The following is a 20,029-nucleotide window of genomic DNA, read 5'->3' on the forward strand; positions in this document are numbered from 1 at the left end:
TATGTTGTGTTGTTGTCAACGACATCATGGATGTAAGATTAATGTACAAACAATCATGCACACACAACACATCTCATTTGTTTGTGTTGTTGTGAACGTCATCATGGATGTAACATTAATGTACAAACAATCATGCACACACAACACATCTCATTTGTTTGTGTTGTTGTGAACGTCATCATGGATGTAACATTATGTACAAACAATCATACACACACAACACATCTCATATGTTGTGTTGTTGTGAACAACATCATGGATGTAACATTAATGTACAAACAGTCATACACACACAACACATCTCATCTGTTGTGTTGTTGTGAACGACATCGTGGATGTAACATCAATGTACAAACAATCATACACACACAACACATCTCATCTGTTGTGTTGTTGTGAACGACATCATGGATGTAACATTAATGTACAAACAATCATACACACAACACATCTCATCTGTTGTGTTGTTGTGAATGACATCATGGATGTCATGTTATGTACAAACAATCATACAAACACAACACATCTCATCTGTTGTGTTGTTGTGAACGACATCATGGATGTAACATTAATGTACAAACAATCATACACACACAACACATCTCATATGTTGTGTTGTTGTGAACGACATCACGGATGTAACATCAATGTACAAACAATCATGCACACACAACATATCTCATATGTTGTTGTTGTGAACGTCATGGATGTAACATTATGTACAAACAATCATACACACACAACACATGTCATCTGTTTGTGTTGTTGTGAACGACATCATGGATGTAACATCAATGTACAAGCAATCATACACACACAAAACATCTCATATGTTGTGTTGTTGTGAACGACATCATGGATGTAACATCAACGTAAAAACAATCATACATCATCAATATCATGTGTCATATCTTGAGTGGCAGACAATTTAAGAATGATGTTGCTTAGCTTTGAAGATTGATGCTCATTATAGAGACAACTTGCTGGCAAAGATGTGTGGTTTCCTGTTGCCCTCTGTGAATAAATAGGAGGATGATCCTTTTTCTTGGGAAACTGCACCCTGTGTCTAAATCTTTTTTGACAAAGACATTTTGTGGAAATAAGGCTGCCTAATCACGATGTGTTTGAAGCAGAAGACATGCAATGGCAGGTTTTACTCTGCGTCGAGGGGGCGGAGCCACATCACCACTTTTTATTTGTAGCTCTTGCTAAACCAGTTACCTGGCTAACAAAATTGCTATTGCGACTTTGACAGTTGGACATGGAGTACAACAGTTTATTTCAGATCAGTTTATTTTTACGCTTACCAAACCTGTCCTGCCGCAGGTTTGACATCCCTGCTCTGTAGGGTTAAAATAAGTATAATAGGTAAAAACTAGAGATGTCCGATAATGGCTTTGTTGCTGATATTCCGATATTGTCCAACTCTTAAGTACCCATTCTGATATCAACCGATACGATATATACAGTGGTGGAATGAACACATTATTATGCCTAATTTTGCTGTGATGCCCCACTGGATGCATTAAACAATGTAACAATGTTTTCCAAAATAAATCAACTCAAGTTTTGGAAACTCAAGTTATGGAAAAAAATGCCAACATGGCACTGCTATATTTATTATTAAAGTCACAAAGTGCATTATTTTTTTTAACATGCCTCAAATCAACAGCTTGGAATTTGAGACATGCTCTCCCTGAGAGAACACGAGGAGGTTGAGGTGGGGGCTAGCAAGGGCTGTATATTGTAGCGTCCCAGAAGAGTTAGTGCTGCAAGGGGTTCTGTGTATTTGTTCTGTTGTGTTTATGTTGTGTTACGGTGCGGATGTTCTCCCGAAATGTGTTTGTCATCCTTGTTTGGTGTGGGTTCACAGTGTGGCGCATATTTGTAACAGTGTTCAAGTTGTTTATACGGCAACCTTCAGTCTGCCCTGTATGGCTGTTGACCAAGTATGCATTGCATTCACTTGTGGGTGTGAAATGCTGTAGATATTATGTGATAGGGTCTGCACGCAAATGCAGTGCCTTTAAGGCACGACTCCGATATTGTTGTCTGGGTGGAAATCGGGAGAAATTTGGGAGAATGATTGCCCCAGGAGATTTTTAGGATGGACACTGAAATTCGGAAAATCCTATGTCCATGTACCACTCCGTACAGCGGCGTTTTAAAAACTCATAAATTTTACTTTTTGAAACCAATACCGATCATTTCGGATATTATAAAGCATTTATCGGCCGAATTAAAAAAATCACTGCACATAAGCGATGATATTACGGACCTTTGAGCCCTCAGGTGGTACTGCATCAAAAACCGACATCAGTGTGTAAAGGATATCACCACACGGGCTCAGGAACACTTCATAAAACCACTGTCAGTAACTACAGTTGGTCGTGTATCTGTAAGTGCAAATAAAACTCTGCTATGCAAAGCAAAACCCATTTATCAACAACACCAAGGAACGCCGCTGGCTTCGCTGAGCCCGAGCTCATCTTGGATGAACTGATGGAAAGTGGAAAAGTGTTTTGTGGTCTGACTCCACATTTCAAATTATATTTGGAAAATGTGGACGTGGTGTCCTCCGGAACAAAGAGGAAAATAACCATATGGATTGGTATAGGCGCAAAGTTCAAAATCCAGCATCTGTGATTGTATGGGGGTGTATTAGTGCCCAAGGTATGGGTAACATACACATCTGTGAAGGCACCATTAATGCTGAAAGGTCCATACAGGTTTTGGAGCAACATATATTGTCATCCAAGCAACGTTATCATGGACGCCCCTGCTTATTTCAGCAAGACAATGCCAAGCCGCGTGTTACAAAAGCGTGGTTTCGTAGTAAAAGAGTACGGGTAATTTCCTGGCCCCCCTGCAGTCTTGACCTGTCTCTTATCGAAAATGTGTGGCGCATTTTGAAGCGTAAAATACAACAGCGGAGCCCCCGGACTGTTGAACGACTGAAACTCTACATAAAACAAGAACGAGAAAGAATTCCACTTTCAAAGCTTCAACAATTTAGTTTACTCAGTTCCCAAACGTTTATTGAGTGTTGTTAAAAGAAAAGGTGATGTAACACAGTGGTGAACATGCCCTTTCCCAACTACTTTGGCACGTGTTGCAGCCATGAAATTGTAAGTTAAGGATTATTTGCAAAAATAAATAAAGTTTATGAGTTTGAACATCAAATATGTTGTCTTTGTAGTGCATTCAACTGAAAATGGGTTGAAAAGGATTTGCAAATCATTGTATTCTGTTTATATTTACATCTAACACAATTTCCCAACTCATATGGAAACGGGGTTTGTATGTATGTATGTATGTATGTATGTATATATATATACACATACATAATACATTAACAACATATATTTTTTTGCATAAGATGCGAAAAAAATCTTTAAAATACACTTTAAAATCTGGCAGCTCAGTCACCAGAATTTTACAGTAAAAGCAGTGTTGTTTTTTTTACAGCATATAACAAATTTTGTAAATCAAAAGGAGAATCAATACCACTGTTTTTAGCAGTAAAATTCATGCAACAGAGCTGCCTGTTTTTTTTACCGTACAATCTTGTTATTTCAATGTTTTTTTGTAGTTTTTTTTTCAAGGTTTTAGTGTCTTACTGCATGTGTAAAAAAAACAGTACCAAAGTTGATTTTACGGTAAAAAAAACTTTGTCGGCGGAATTTGATTGATAATTTGTTTTGAAATCATAGGTCATGCAGATGTTTAAGTACAGTATATATCTTTTTTTCTAACAAAAAATATGTTTGGAATACATGATAGTAATGGATTTTAAAACAAATGCAATTGCATGCAGTATGTGATTTTTAATGTCAAAGGGGAATTAAAATATATTTAGTAAGAAAAGATTAAGTATTTTATAGATGCATATTAGTTCCACATAAAATAATGTGGCGGGCCAGATTTGACCCACAGGCCTCGAGTTTGACACCTGTGAGCTATACCAAGAGGGCAACTGCCAACCTGGATGTGACACATTCACTGAGTTTCTAATTGGTCAAACGGCGGGTGGCGGAGCATGGAAATGAAAACAATAATAGGATTTCGAGGCTGTAAATCAAATTTTGAAATGAGAATATCCCGGCTGAACTACTGTTATCAGTTATAGAGGTATTGGAAAAGAACATGATTTATTAATTACAGTATTATTTAATGACGACTTGACATGGAATTATTACATATGGCTCCTTTAACTGAAAGTCTATTTGAAAAAAAATGAAAACAATCATGATTATTATTAGTACAAATTTTTCTTGTTTCTTCCAATTTTACGCACAGCAATTGTCCCGGCCGACTTTCTTTGCACGCAAATTCGAGTCAGCGGTGAACCAGGAAGCCATAGATATCCTGGACACGCACCTGTACGGCCAGTACGCCCCAGGAAGCGCGGCCATTAAGGCGTACTGGGAGAACCTGTTCGAGCAGACGGACGGCATCGGCTCCCTCAGCGATGTGGCGCTCACCGCCTTCTCCTCGCTGCTTCGCCTGGGCCTGAAAAGTCTCGCCACGTCTCACGGCAGCAACGAGTCCTGCAGGTGTGGAGACTTGAGAGTCTTTGTTGACGTCAAGGCGTGATTGTGACGTATCTGACCGACCTGTTGTCCCCCCTCGCTGCAGGTTGGAACCCATTGGCCATCCTTTGTCGGTGCACTTGTACTTCTATGATGACCGCTTCCAAGGCTACTTGGTCAGGCAGGAAGTCCAGGCTGTGGGCTCCAAGGTCAAGGAGACCATCGAGACTTGGGCTGTGCCCCAGGCCACACTGGTGCTGGAGAACAATCTTCAAAAGTTTGAAAGGCTCAAAAACATGGAGGTGAGTACTGGGCGGGGGTTATTGGTTTTTAACCACATAATAAAAACTAAAACATTTTGATGGGCCTGCTATCTGTGCCCTGGACTTCTGGCCGGGGGTTGCAGGAAGCTGCTGTACTTTATAAAGGGGAACATTATTACCAGACCTACCTTGATGGTGCAGAAAAAAGACCAAATATTTTTTTAACCGATTTCCGAACTCCAAATGGGTGAATTTTGGCAAATTAAACGCCTTTCTGTTTATCACTCATGTGGCGATGACGTCAGAACGTGACGTCACCGAGATAAGACAGCCGCCCTTTTCATTTTCAACACATTACAAACACCGGGTCTCAGCTCTGTTATTTTCCGTTTTTTCGACTATTTTTTGGAACCTTGGAGACATCATGCCTCGTCGGTGTGTTGTCGGAGGGTGTAACAACACTAACAGGGAGGGATTCAAGTTGCACCACTGGCCCGAAGATGCAAAAGTGTCTGCCGCCAGACCCCATTGAATGTACCGAAGTGTCTCCACATTTTACCGGCGATGACAGACATGGCACAGAGATGTATGGATAACCTGCAGATGCATTTACAACCATAAAGTCAACAAAATCACAAAGGTGAGTTTTGTTGATGTTGACTTATGTGCTAATCAGACATATTTGGTTGCGGCGTGACTGCCAGCTGATCGATGCTAGCAACGAAATCACAAAGGTGAGTTTTGTTGATGTTGACTGCCAGCCAATCGATGCTAACATGCTATGCTAATCGATGCTAACATGCTATTTACCGGCGGTGCTAAAGCAGACATGGCACAGAGATGTATGGATAACCTGCAGATGCATTTGCAACTATATTACGTTTCCTTCCACCCACATTTAATGGGAAAAAAACACTTACCAATCGACGGATTTAAGTTGCTCCAGTGTCAAGAGATGCGAAAGTCCTGATCGTTTGGTCCGCACATTTTACCGGCGATGCTAACGCAGCTATTCAGCCATGAATAGCGTCAATAGCTCTTCGCTCAATAGCTTCAGTTTCTTCTTCAATACTTTTATACTCCAACCATCCGTTTCAATACATGCGTAATCTGTTGAATTGCTTAAACCGCTGAAATCCGAGTCTGAATCCGAGGTAATGTCGCTTTATCTTGCTGTGCTATTCGCCATTGTTTGTTTACATTGGCAGCACTGTATGACGTCACAGGGAAATGGATAGTCGCATCGCAAATAGCGAAAATCAAACACTTTAAAGCTTTTTTTAGGGATATTCCGGAACCGGTAAAATTTTTTTAAAAACTTCAAAAAATACAAGAAGCCACTGGGAACTGATTTTTATTGTTTTTAACCCTTTAGAAATTGTGATAATGTTCCCCTTTAAGATGCCGAGTGTCGGATTCCGAGAGTTTTAGGTGTAATTGTACAAAATTAACTACTCAGCTAGCCTAAAACGTTAGCGTGCCTACATTAAAATGCTAACATATAGCATGTGGGCGCCGACGTCTAACATTGGAGTCAATGAGAGACTTAACTTTCTTGGCTTTGAGGGCCACCAGAAGCCAAATGGGAAACATGACTAATAATAAAGAATAATGGATTACATTTATATCTCGCTTTTCTATTGTTAGATACTCAAAGCGCTCACAGAGAAGTGGGAACCCATCATTCATTCACACCTTGTGATGGTAAGCTACATTTGTAGCCACAGCTACCCTGGGGTAGACTGACGGAAGCGTGGCTGCCAGTTTGCGCCTACGCCCCCTCTGACCACCACCAATCATTCATTCATCATTCATTCACCAGTGTGAGCGGCACCGGGGGCAAGGGTGAAGTGTCCTGCCCAAGGACACAACGGCAGCGATTTGGATGTCATAAGGTGGGAAGCGAACCTGCAACCCTCAGGTGTCTGGCACCGCCGCTCTACCCACTACACCATGCCGCCCCTAGGGTTGTAAAGGGGCGGAAAGTTTCCGGGAAGTTTCCGGGAAATTTCCGGAAAGTTTACGGGAAGTTAAGCTCGGGAAGTTTGGAAATATTGACCATTTTTCTATTATTCAAAGTTGGACACAGTCTGTGGCAGGGGTCAGGAACCTTTTTGGCTGAGAGAGCCATAAAAGCCAAATATTTCAAAATATATTTCCGTGAGTGCCATATCATATTTTTTAACACTGAATACAACTAAATGCGTGCATTATTAAGTAAGACCAACATTTTTTGAGTATAATAAGTCTCTTATTCTTTTTAATAACATTGTTATTCTGAAGCTAACCAATAATGTTGCTCATGTTTTTGTTTGGCCATGTGCTGTTTGTCCTTTGGACTCTTTAAGTTCCTGTTTTTTTCCACTCCCTAGTCTGGTTTCCTTGGTTACTCATTTAGTCCACCTGTCTCTAGTGGACAAAATGCCCGCTCACCTGCTTCCCGAGCACTAATCAGAGGCAGTATTTAAGCTCGTCTTTGCCAGTCAGTCGCCCTGTGCTGACTTGTTTCATGCCTTGCCATAGTTTCGTGCTTCATGCCATGCCAAGTAAGTTTTGTTTGATTTATGTTCATAGTCTGTTTATGCGTTAGCTTTGTTCCTTAGCCCATGTTGTGCCTCCACTGTGAGCGATTTTTGTTTGTATCTTTTTTTAGTTTAAATTAAATCATGTTTTTACCTTAATGCCATGTCCCGAGTAGTCCGTCTGCCTTCCTGGGGGAACGACCCTGCAGCAAGCTGCGACCCCCCCCATCGTGACATACAATACTTCTTACCATTAATGCGACTTCTTGAACAGGGGCAGTAGAAAACGGATGGATGGATTTAAATGCATGAGAATGTTTTCTATTTTGCACGTTATATTTAGCACTGTGATTACCAGCGAAATTATTCATAATTGTCGCGTTAAGCAATGTCACCTAAGATTTATCCGAGAGCCAGATGCAGTCATCAAAAGAGCCACATCTGGCTAACCAACATTATTGGTTAGCTTCAGAATAACAATGTTATTAAAAAGAATAAGAGACTTATTATACTCAAAAAATGTTGGTCTTACTTAAAAATGCACGCATTTAGTTGTATTCAGTGTTAAAAAATATGATATGGCTCTCATGGAAATATATTTTGAAATATTTGGCTTTCATGGCTCTCTCAGCCAAAAAGGTTCCCGACCCCTGCTATAAAGTGTCACAAGGACTTTAAACGTTTGGGCTATAAGAGCCAGAAGATCACAATTTTCTCCTAAATGAAGCATGCAGGCCAACGAGGTATTTGTTTGTAATTTGTTGGTATTTTATTTGGTAAAATGTTTGATTCACATGCTGTGCATGTTATTATTTTTACGTTTGTACTGGCTTTATTTATTACAGTTTTCACGGTGAATTTGAACGGAAAGTTAGCCTTCAAATAAATCAGTTCAAGAAAGCCATTGTGTCTGTGCTATTTGGAGGGAGTTACACTTTCTAACCTCACTAATGCCTTGCATCGTCTATATTATATATATAACAATGGGCGGGTGTGGCTTTGATGAAATGTTGGTTCGGGTGATTTCGGGTGGATGACGACTTTAGTGATGCGGTTGCGGATTATATAATTGCCTATCCGTGCATCTCCAGCGTGCGGCACCGAACGGCGATGTTGAAATGCGGAGTAAGCACTCTTCATTCTCTAGCAGGGGACTTTTCAAATGATGCTACATATTAGCAGTAATGCTACTTTTTGTAGCAACGCTTTTGCCCCACATTTGACAAATTACGGTTGTCTGTTCGACATATTTCCACTTTTATTGCCCTGCGACCTTTTTATTTCTATTATTTTTTTTAACATAAGTTATGTGTCTATCATGATATGTATTGATATCGTTTCATCATCCAGCCCTATCCACCTTTTTCCTTTTTTTTTTTTTTCAAAAGTCATGTGTCAGTCATGATATATATTGATATCATTTTATCGCCCAGCCCTTTTCGCCTTTTTCCTTTTTTCTTTTACATAAGTTATGTGTCTCATGGTATAAATGTTTTAACTAAAAAAAAACACATGTAAATTTAACAGTAATATTCTGGCAATTGAGCTGCCTTTTTTTTACCATAAAAACAGCAGTACTGTTTTTCCATTTACAGTAATATACATTACATTTTGAAATTAAATTATCGCAATTTACCATATTTTTTTTACATTTTGTTTTTTTTAAAATCTAATAAAATTCATTAAAAATGGTGTAATAATAGTATTCACTGTTAGAATCGGGCCTTTAGGGCCAAACACGTCTGATTTGTTAATTGCATCATTTAAAAATGATCCAATCATGATCACTGTTGTTGTGTCGTCTTTTTTTTTTTAATCAAACTTCTGCGCTTCAATAAGATAAGATATTATTAATTAGGATAATAATATATTGTTTGGACATTAATATTTACATTTTCAACAGGTGGGCACAGAATGGGACCCCAAAGAAAGAATCTTCCGGAACTTTGGCGGGATCATGGGCCCTATGGATGAACCCATGGCGGTGCAGAAATGGGCTCGCACCGGCGCCAACCTCACGGCCACCATCGTGTGGATCGACCCCGCCCTGGTGGTGGCAGCCTCCTACGACATCACCGTGGACTCAGACGAAGAGTACACCCACTACCGGCCGCTTCTGCAGCGCCCCCTGCGGCCTGGCGTCTGGTCGGTACGCATTTTAAGGCGGTGGAGGCGCGTGGCGGAGGTTCGATTCCTCGTAATGCCTCTGACTTTTATCGACAAGAGGCCGCTGCATAAAGGTAAGCATCACTTCCATCTGTCTCCTTTTTTATGGCGACTGCTCTCGGTGTCCTGGTCCTATCTTGATATCGGACATCGCTCCGGTATCGACGACAATTGTTTTAGATGATATGAGCTTGCATGTCAAATCATCATTTACAAAAGACAAACATGCGAGGCTGCTAGCGGCTACACAGCAGCTGAGCACACAATAGCACACGAGCTAGACATACGCATTAAGTAATATTGCAGTGTAAAATGTGACATTTGTCAATATCAACAAAAAGTCTGCAAGGCATAATAGAAAGTATCCAGTATCAAACGTGTTCGTATCATTCAACCTAATGATTTTTATTTGACCACTAGGTGTCACCAAAACAAGAATTGCCACTCCACTTTAATTAAAAGATGGCCTGTGATAAGTAGGGATAGGTACTTAATTTAGTACTTTTAGGGGTACCAACTAAAGTTGATCTGTACTATAAGCACTCAGAATGGACCGAACCGGACTGCGTCTGGGTAATGTTCCAATGTTCTATGCCAAGAAAGCAGGAAGAAGGCGCTTGACAGTACAGCAAATATCAAATATGATATCAAATATTAAATATATCAAATCTAATGTACAGGGTGATTCAAAAATAATATGCCAAAATCATTAGAATCACAATCAGAATGACATCAATGAGTGTAATCAGTGGTAATTTGATACAGGCGTTGTCCAAGTTGTATTGTTACAATTTCATTGTGGTGGTCATGTCATACTTCAATTGTAGGAAGACCACCTGATTATTTACCCTCAACATGGCCACTCCTCAACAGAAGGCCTTTTGTGTGCGCTAGTTTGCGAAAACAAATGTCATTGTCACGGTGCAGCATGCTTTTAGAACAGAATTTATTTATAAAATATAGTAAAAATAAAATATAAGATATATCAAATATAATATATATCAAATATCATATTATATATAATATATATTTAATTTTTTATATATATTACATGTAACCAATATCAAATATACATATCAAATATTATATATGATATATATCATATATAATATATGTATATTAAATTATATATATATTAAATTTAACATATATCAAATATTATATATATATAATATATGTCAAGTATTATATATATCAAATATAACTTATATCAAATATTATATATCATATATATATTTTTTTATTATATATATATTAAATATAACATATATCAATTATATATATCAACATAACATATATCAAATAAATATATCGAATATAATATATGTCAAATATTATGAAATATATATATCAAATATGTCTATTAAATACAATATATCAGATATAACATATCAAATATCATATACAACAAATATATATATATAAAACTATATACAAAATATAACTTGTAAATCAAATATAACATATATCAAATATTATACATATAAAATATAACATGTCAAATATATATATTTAAAACTATATATTTATATTAAATAACCTATATGATATATAATATACAACATTACTAATGTCATATATAATATATATTTAAAACTATATATATATATATATATATATATATATATATATTAAATATATATGAAATATGTATACATCAAAACTTATATATATTTGAAACTGTAAATGTATTAAATAATAGGCGCCAGCGCCCCCCGCAACCCCGAAAGGGAATAAGCGGTAGAAAATGGATGGATGTATTAAATATAACATACATCAAATACAATGTACATCAAATATATATGTAATATATGATATATATTTAAAATGTTATATATATTAAATGTAATATATATGATACATACATCAACTATAACATATATCAAATATTATATATATCGAATATAATATATCTCAAATATTATATATACATATCAACTATGTCTATTAAATACAATATATCAAATATATACATCAAATATAACATATATCATATATAATATACTATGTATATATTAAATGTAATGTATATCAAATATATACATCAAATAATATATACATCATATATATATATTTAAAAAAAAATATATATATATAAACATATATCAAATATCACATATGTCATATATAATATGTATTTAAAACTATATATATATTAAATATAATATATATGAAATATTATATACATAAAATATATATATTTAAAACTATATATGTATTAAACATAACATCCATCAAATATAACATACATCAAATATTATACATATCAAATATATATAATATTTAATTAAAACTATATATATAACATACGTCAAATATATATATATATATATCTCAAATATAACATATTAAATATATACATCAAATATAATATAGATAGCTAAATCTCTATGTATTAAATCTAATATATAATTTAAAACTATATATATTAAACATAATAAATATTAAATATTACAAATATATCAAATATAATATATATATGTAAAAGTATCTCTGTATGAAATATAATCTAATGAAAGGTAAACATTGTGTGTGTTTGCCTCCAGAGGACAGTTGGATCCATGCAGGTCCAGCAGACAACTCCTACCTGGAGCACAGCTTCCAGCAGCTCAGCTCCATCCTCCAGCTGCCCCCCCAGGGACCCGCCATGCTGCAGGCCCAGCACCACGCTCAGCTGCTGGGCCCGCCCCTCCACGCCTGGCTGGACGCCAGCGTGGCCACCTTCTGGGCGCCGGGAGACGCCTGCGCCTCCGACGCTTCCTCCTGTCCGGCCTTGGCGCCCTGCTCCTCAACCAGCTGGAGCTCCGAGTCCCCGGACCCCAAGTCTGACCTGGGAGCGGTGAAGGCCGACGGCAGGATCAGGTAGCCCCTCCTCACCTGGCTGGAATGTGCACTTTACAAGACCACAACATGGTGATCTCCTTGACTCCTTCTCAAGACCCAAGGTAAGATCCTCACCTGTGATGCTTCTTTGAGAGCACGCTACTGGCAGACCTTGGACACCCAGAGTTGGAAGGTCACCCCAAGGTGGTCCTACCGGGGTCACATAGATGAATTATTTCCTTGAGTGGTCCACATGGTTGTTGCTGAAGCACACGTGTGTTGTGGCCAGCAGCTCACAACAACAACTTCTTTCTTGATAGCTGACTGGAATGTTAACTACTCTGCGCACACGCCACATCCTCCAAGCAGAGATGCTCAACACGGATTCTTTGGATCCATGCTGCCTTTTTATTGGCTTCCCAACATGCATCTTGTCTTATTGTTGTCAAGTGCCCTTGTTGATCTTGCACAGGAAGTGGCTTCTTGCACAGGAAGTGGCTTCAGTGAAGCCTCACGTCGGTCGGAGGGACACAGATGTTATTTTTATACTCCCTAAAACACTTCCAACTACAATTTTAGTCAGGTCAAATGCTTTTATTTGGAAAAGTGGCAACACAGAACCTTTATTTTAGAGTAAAATCCTGCTCATTTTTTACTGTAAAATGTCATTTTTGTTTATGTCCATGGTCATATTGTGCAAATCCAAAAGTGATACCATTTGTCATAAAATGGTGTTTTTTACAGTGCATTACTGTGAATTTAAATATAGACCATTAAATCTACAGTTTTTTACAGTGCATTGCTGGAAAATAAGTCATGTTTTTACAGTACAATTCTAGCCACTTTAGTAATCTTTTTACAGTGCATTACTGTAAAATAACAAACATTGCCACTGTTATTTTTATAGTAAAATACTGGCCACTTTAATTAGTCTTGTCCTTAATTACAGTGCATTACTGTAAAATAACAAATGTTGTTTTTACAGTACAATTCTAGCCACTTCAATCTGTCTTGTCCTTTTTACAGTGCATTACTGTAAAATAACAAATGCTGTCTTTACAGTACAATTCTAGCCACTTTAATCCGTATTGTCCTTTTTACAGTGCATTACTGTAAAATAACAAATCTTTTTTCAGTAAAATTATGGGGACTTTCATTTGTCTTGTTCTTTTTACAGTGCATTACTGTAAAATAACAGATGGTACCATTGTTATTTTTACATTAAAATATGGCCACTTTAATTAGTCTTGTCCTTTTTACAGTACATTATTGTAAAATAACAAACAGTGCCACTGTTATTTTTACAGTAAAATTACGGCCACTTTACTTAGTATTGTCCTTTTTACTGTGCATTACTGTAAAATAACAAATGGTGCCACTGTTATTTTTACAGTAAATTATGGCCACTTTAATTAGTCTTGTCCTTTTTACTGTGCATTACTGTAAAATAACAAACGTTGTTTTTACAGTAAAATTTTGGGGACTTTAAATTGTCTTGTTCTTTTTAAGGCGCATTTCTGTAAAATAACAAATGGTGCCACTGTTATTTGTACAGTAAAATTATGGCCACTAAGATTAGTGTGTCCTTTTTACAGTGCATTACTGTAAAATAACAAATGTTTTTTCAGTAAAATTCTGGGGAATTTAAATTGTCTTGTTCTTTTTAATGTGCATTACTGTAAAATAACAAATGTTTTTACAGTAAAATTATGGGGACTTTAATTTGTCTTGTTCTTTTTACAGTGAATTACTGTAAAATAACAGATGGTACCATTGTTATTTATGCATTACAATATGCCCGCTTTAATTAGTCTTGTCCTTTTAACACTGCATTACTGTAAAATAACAAACTGTTATTTTTACAGTAAAATTATGGCCAATTTAATTAGTCTTGTCCTTTTTACGGTGCATTACTGTAAAATAACAAATGGTGCCACTGTTATTTGTACAGTAAAATTATGGCCACTAAAATTAGTGTGTCCTTTTTACAGTGCATTACTGTAAAGTAACAAATATTTTTTCAGTAAAATTCTGGGGACTTTAATTTGTCTAGTTATTTTTACAGTGCATTACTGTAAAATAACATATGGTGCCACGGTTATTTTTACAGTAAAATTATGGCCACTTTAATTAGTCTTTTTCTTTTTACAGTGCATTACTGTAAAATAACAAATGGTGCCACGGTTATTTTTACAGTAAAATTATGGCCACTTTAGTCTTGTCCTTTTTACAGTGCATTACTGTAAAATAACAAATGTTGTTTTTACAGTAAAATTATGGCCACTTTAGTCTTGTCCTTTTTACAGTGCATTACTGTAATATAACAAATGTTGTTTTCACAGTAAAATTCCAGCCACTTTAATTGTTCTTGTCCTTTTTACAGTGCGTTACTGTAAAATAACAAATGCTGTTTTTACAGTCAAATTCTGGGGACTTTAGTTTGTGTTATCCTTTTTACAGTGCATTACTGTAAAATTAACAATTTAATTTTATAGTCAAATTCTGGCCACTTGAATTTGTCTTGTCCTTTTTACAGTGCATTACTGTAAATTGGAAACGACACTGTTATTTTTGCAGTCAAATTCTGAGGACTTTAATTTGTCTTGGTCCTTTTTACAGTGCAATACCGTAAAATAACAAATGTTATTTTTACAGTCAAATTCTGGCCACTTTAACGTGTCTTGTCCTTTTTACAGTGCATTACTGTAAAATATCAACTGGTACCACTGTTGTTTTTACCGTGGAATTCTGGCAACTGAGCTGCAGTTTTATATCATAGATTTTACAGTGAAATACTGTAAATGGAAAAACAAAACTATTGTTTGTTTACAGTAAAATTCTAGCAGCTAAGCTGCCAGGTTTTTTTGTTGTTTTAACGTAAAATATACTTGTTTTATAATGTGTTACTGTAAAGTGGAAAAACAGATATCAATGTTCATTTTACAGTAACATTCTGGGGACTAAGCTGCTAGTTTTGAACCATAAAATCTACGGTTGTTGTTACAGTGCATTACTGTAAATTGATAAAACAGATACTACTTTCACAGTAAAAATCTGTCAGTTTTTTATCTTCAAATCTACAGTTTTGTTGTTGTTTTTTATATGGATGTTAATTTATCTCATTGGAACAGGGAGCTGTAATAGCTGGGGGGAGGGGCTTATAGGTATCAATAAATACATACAAAAATGACGTTTTTTGGCTCCTTCCTTTTGAAAATGTTTGCACACGTTCCAAAAAAATAACATTAAATTAAAAAAAACTGATTATTCATAAATTATTTCACACTTTCAAAAATAAAATAAAATGTTTACACAGTTTCAAAAAATGGATTAAATAAAGAAATAAAATGTTTGCACACTTCCAAAATAAAATTAAATGATATTTTAATGATGTTTGCACACTACCCCCCAAAAAAATATTAAATAAAAATGTTTGCACACTTCCAAAAAGTGTTTTTAATTATTTTTAAATGTTTGTACACATCCCCCAAAAATAATTACATTCAAAAAATGTAATTAAATACATGTTTGCACACTTCAAAAATAAAACAATTACATCAAAATAAAAAATGTATTTAAAAAAAATAAAATGTTTGTACACATTCAAAATAAAATTATATATTTTTAAATGGTTTGCAAACTTCCCCAAAAAAATCCAATTAAAAAATTAAATTAAATCAAAGTGTTTGCACACATCCCCAAAAAATTACTACATTTTAAAATTTTAATTAAATAAATGTTTGCACACTCCCAAAAATAATACAATTACGTAAAATGAAAAAATGTATTAAAAAAATTAATCAAATGTTTGTACACATTCAAAAATATATTTAAAAAAAATGTTTGCACACTTCGAAAATAAAATACAATTAAAAAATGTAAAAAAAAAATTTTGCACACTTCTCAAAAAAATACAATTAAAAAAAAAACTAAATTAAATAAAAATGTTTGTACAATACCAAAAAATGTTTTTTTTTTTTTTTAATGATTGCACACATACCAAAAAATTACATTTAAAAAAATAAATTACATAAATGTTTGCACACTACCAAAAATAATACAATTAAATACAAATAAAAAATGTATTGAGAAAAATAAATAAAATTGTTGAACACATTCCTAAAAGAAATGTTTGCACACTTCCAAAATTAAAGTTAAATACAATTTTTTAAAATTGTTTGCACACTTCCCAAACAAATACAATAAAAAAAAATGCAATTAAATAAAAATGTTTGCACACTTCCAAAAATAATTATATACAAATAAAAATTTGTACACATTCAAAATATATTTAAAAAATATGTTTGTGCACTTGCAAAAAAAAAAGGTCTTCACACTTACAAAAATAAATATTTAAAAAAAGATAACATTCTAAAAAATGTTTGCAAATTTCCCCCAAAAATATTATTCAATGAAAAAAAAAAAACAAATCCAATAAAGGTTTGCATACTTCCTTGTTCCTTCCACGTCAGCTTGCTCTACACGACGTGTGAAGATGGTCTGAGTCTCACTGATTGCAGAAGAGGAGACAGGAAGTCAGAAGAGGAGACAGGAAGTGCAGTCACTTGTTAGCAAATGTCTTCACTCCATTTAACTCCATTAAATGTTGATTTAGCCAACACCGTCATTATCAAAAAATAATGTTGATTTCATCATTTCATAGCGTTTGCTCAAAAACCTCATTATATTAGCCTGCTTTTATTTTGAAGCCTTGATTTTAAAAACAAACAGGATGTTACCAGTCAGTGTTTGTTCCGGTCATTGAATTTTTTTTTTCAGGAAGTCGAAAAACCAAAAAAATATTGGTTCATTTTAATTTTATTTTGAAGTACAATTTAAAAATTTGAATAGTTTTGAAGTACTTTATTCAGAAAATACATCAATTATTACACTGAAATATTTCAATAAAAAAATGCATATGATTAAATAACTATATTTTAAAATATTTAAATACATTAATGTATACATTAATAAAATCCTGAAAAATGTATTTGTACTTTTAAATTAAATACAACATTACACATTTAAATAACACATTTATGCGATACAAGCAGTTCTGCCGAGTGTTTACTTGTGTGTGATATCATGTGCGATACAAGCAGTCCTGCCACATGTATACTTATGTGTGATATCATGTGTGATACTAGCAGTCCTGCAGTGTGTTTACTTGTGTGTGATATCATGTAGATACAAGCAGTCCTGCAGCCTGTTGACATGTGTGTGATATCATGTGCAAGACAAGCAGTCCTGCCGAGTGTTTGCTTGTGTGTGATATAATGTGCGATACAAGCAGTCCTGCAGCATTTTTACTTGTGTGTGATATCATGTAGATACAAGCAGTCCAGCAGCTTGTTGTCTTGTGTGTGATATCATGTGCAATACAAGCAGTCCTGCCGAGTGTTTACTTGTGTATGATATCATGTGCAATACAAGCAGTCCAGCAGCTTGTTGTCTTGTGTGTGATATCATGTGCAATACAAGCAGTCCTGCCGAGTGTTTACTTGTGTATGATATCATGTGCAAGACAATCAGTCCTGCCGAGTGTTTGCTTGTGTGTGATATAATGTGCGATACATGCAGCCCTGCAGCATGTCTACCTGTGTGTGATATCATGCGTGATACAAGCAGTCCTGCAGCATGGTTACTTGTGTGTGATATCATTTGCGATACAAGCAGTCCTGCAGCCTGTGGTGTTGTGTGTGATATCATCTGTGATACAAGCAGTTCCGCAGCATGTTTACTTGTGTGTGATATCATGTGTGATACAAGCAGTCCTACAGCCTGTTGACTTGTGTGTGATATCATGTGCAAGACAAGCAGTTCTGCCGAGTTTTTAGTTGTGAGATAACCTGCGATACAAGCAGTCCTGCCGCATGTATACTTATGTGTGACAGTATGTGCGATACAAGCAGTCCTGCAGCGCGTTTACTTGTGTGTGATGCCATGTGTGATATAAGCAGTCCTACAGCGTGCTCACTTGTGTGTGATATCATGTGCAATACAAGCAGTCCCGCAGCCTGTTTTGTGTGTGATATCATGTATGAAACAATCAGTCCTGCCAAGTGCTTACAATTGTGTGTGATATCATGTGCGATACATGCAGCCCTGCCGATTATTTACATTTGTGTGATATCATGTACAATACAATCAGTCCTGCCGAGTGTTTACTTTTATGTGATATCATGTGCGATACAAGCAGTCCTGCCGAGTGTTTACTTGCGTGTGATATCATGTGTGATACAAGCCGTTGTGTCGAGTGTTTACTTGTGTGTTATACCATGTGCGATACAAGCAGTCCTGCCGAGGGTTTACTTGTGTGTGATATCATGTAGATACAAGCAGTCCTGCAGCCTGTTGACGTGTGTGATATCATGTGCGATACAAGCAGTCCTGCCACATGTATACTTATGTGTGATATCATGTGTGATACTAGCAGTCCTGCAGTGTGTTTACTTGTGTGTGATATCATGTAGATACAAGCAGTCCTGCAGCCTGTTGACATGTGTGTGATATCATGTGCAAGACAAGCAGTCCTGCCGAGTGTTTGCTTGTGTGTGATATAATGTGCGATACAAGCAGTCCTGCAGCATTTTTACTTGTGTGTGATATCATTTGTGATACAAGCAGTCCTGCAGCATGTTTACTTGTGTGTGATATCATGTGCAATACAAGCAGTCCAGCAGCTTGTTGTCTTGTGTATGATATCATGTGCAAGACAATCAGTCCTGCCGAGTGTTTGCTTGTGTGTGATATAATGTGCGATACATGCAGCCCTGCAGCATGTCTACCTGTGTGTGATATCATGCGTGATACAAGCAGTCCTGCAGCATGTTTACTTGTGTGTGATATCATGTGCAATACAAGCAGTCCTGCCGAGTGTTTACTTGTGTATGATATCATGTGCAAGACAATCAGTCCTGCCGAGTGTTTGCTTGTGTGTGATATAATGTGCGATACATGCAGCCCTGCAGCATGTCTACTTGTGTGTGATATCATGCGTGATACAAGCAGTCCTGCAGCATGTTTACTTGTGTGTGATATCATTTGCGATACAAGCAGTCCTGCAGCCTGTGGTGTTGTGTGTGATATCATCTGTGATACAAGCAGTTCTGCAGCATGTTTACTTGTGTGTGATATCATGTGTGATACAAGCCGTCCTACAGCCTGTTGACTTGTGTGTGATATCATGTGCAAGACAAGCAGTTCTGCCGAGTTTTTAGTTGTGAGATAACCTGCGATACAAGCAGTCCTGCCGCATGTATACTTATGTGTGACAGTATGTGCGATACAAGCAGTCCTGCAGCGCGTTTACTTGTGTGTGATGCCATGTGTGATATAAGCAGTCCTACAGCGTGCTCACTTGTGTGTGATATCATGTGCAATACAAGCAGTTCTGCAGCCTGTTTTGTGTGTGATATCATGTATGAAACAATCAGTCCTGCCAAGTGCTTACAATTGTGTGTGATATCATGTGCGGTACATGCAGCCCTGCTGATTATTTACATTTGTGTGATATCATGTACAATACAATCAGTCCTGCCGAGTGTTTACTTGCGTGTGATATCATGTGTGATACAAGCCGTTGTGCCGAGTGTTTACTTGCGTGTGATATCATGTGTGATACAAGCCGTTGTGTCGAGTGTTTACTTGTGTGTTATACCATGTGCGATACAAGCAGTCCTGCCGAGGGTTTACTTGTGTGTGATATCATGTAGATACAAGC

The 20,029-nt window shown here is 36.3% G+C and overlaps 1 protein-coding gene across 1 annotated transcript in view; it reads left to right on the forward strand.

Moving 5' to 3' along the window:
* xylt2 (xylosyltransferase II) overlaps positions 1-15,496 on the forward strand; it is a 72,133-nt gene extending 56,637 nt beyond the window's left edge. Inside the window, exons 8-11 of the mRNA XM_061884252.1 lie at positions 4,300-4,556; positions 4,639-4,834; positions 9,221-9,557; positions 12,030-15,496. Of these exons, the coding sequence (XP_061740236.1) occupies positions 4,300-4,556; positions 4,639-4,834; positions 9,221-9,557; positions 12,030-12,349 (1,110 nt within the window). The 3' untranslated portion in view covers positions 12,350-15,496. The remainder of the gene's footprint in view (positions 1-4,299; positions 4,557-4,638; positions 4,835-9,220; positions 9,558-12,029) is intronic.
* Positions 15,497-20,029: the final 4,533 nt, after the last annotated feature.

The sequence above is a fragment of the Nerophis ophidion genome, linkage group LG23 (assembly GCF_033978795.1).
Source record: "Nerophis ophidion isolate RoL-2023_Sa linkage group LG23, RoL_Noph_v1.0, whole genome shotgun sequence".
Lineage (NCBI taxonomy): Eukaryota > Metazoa > Chordata > Actinopteri > Syngnathiformes > Syngnathidae > Nerophis > Nerophis ophidion.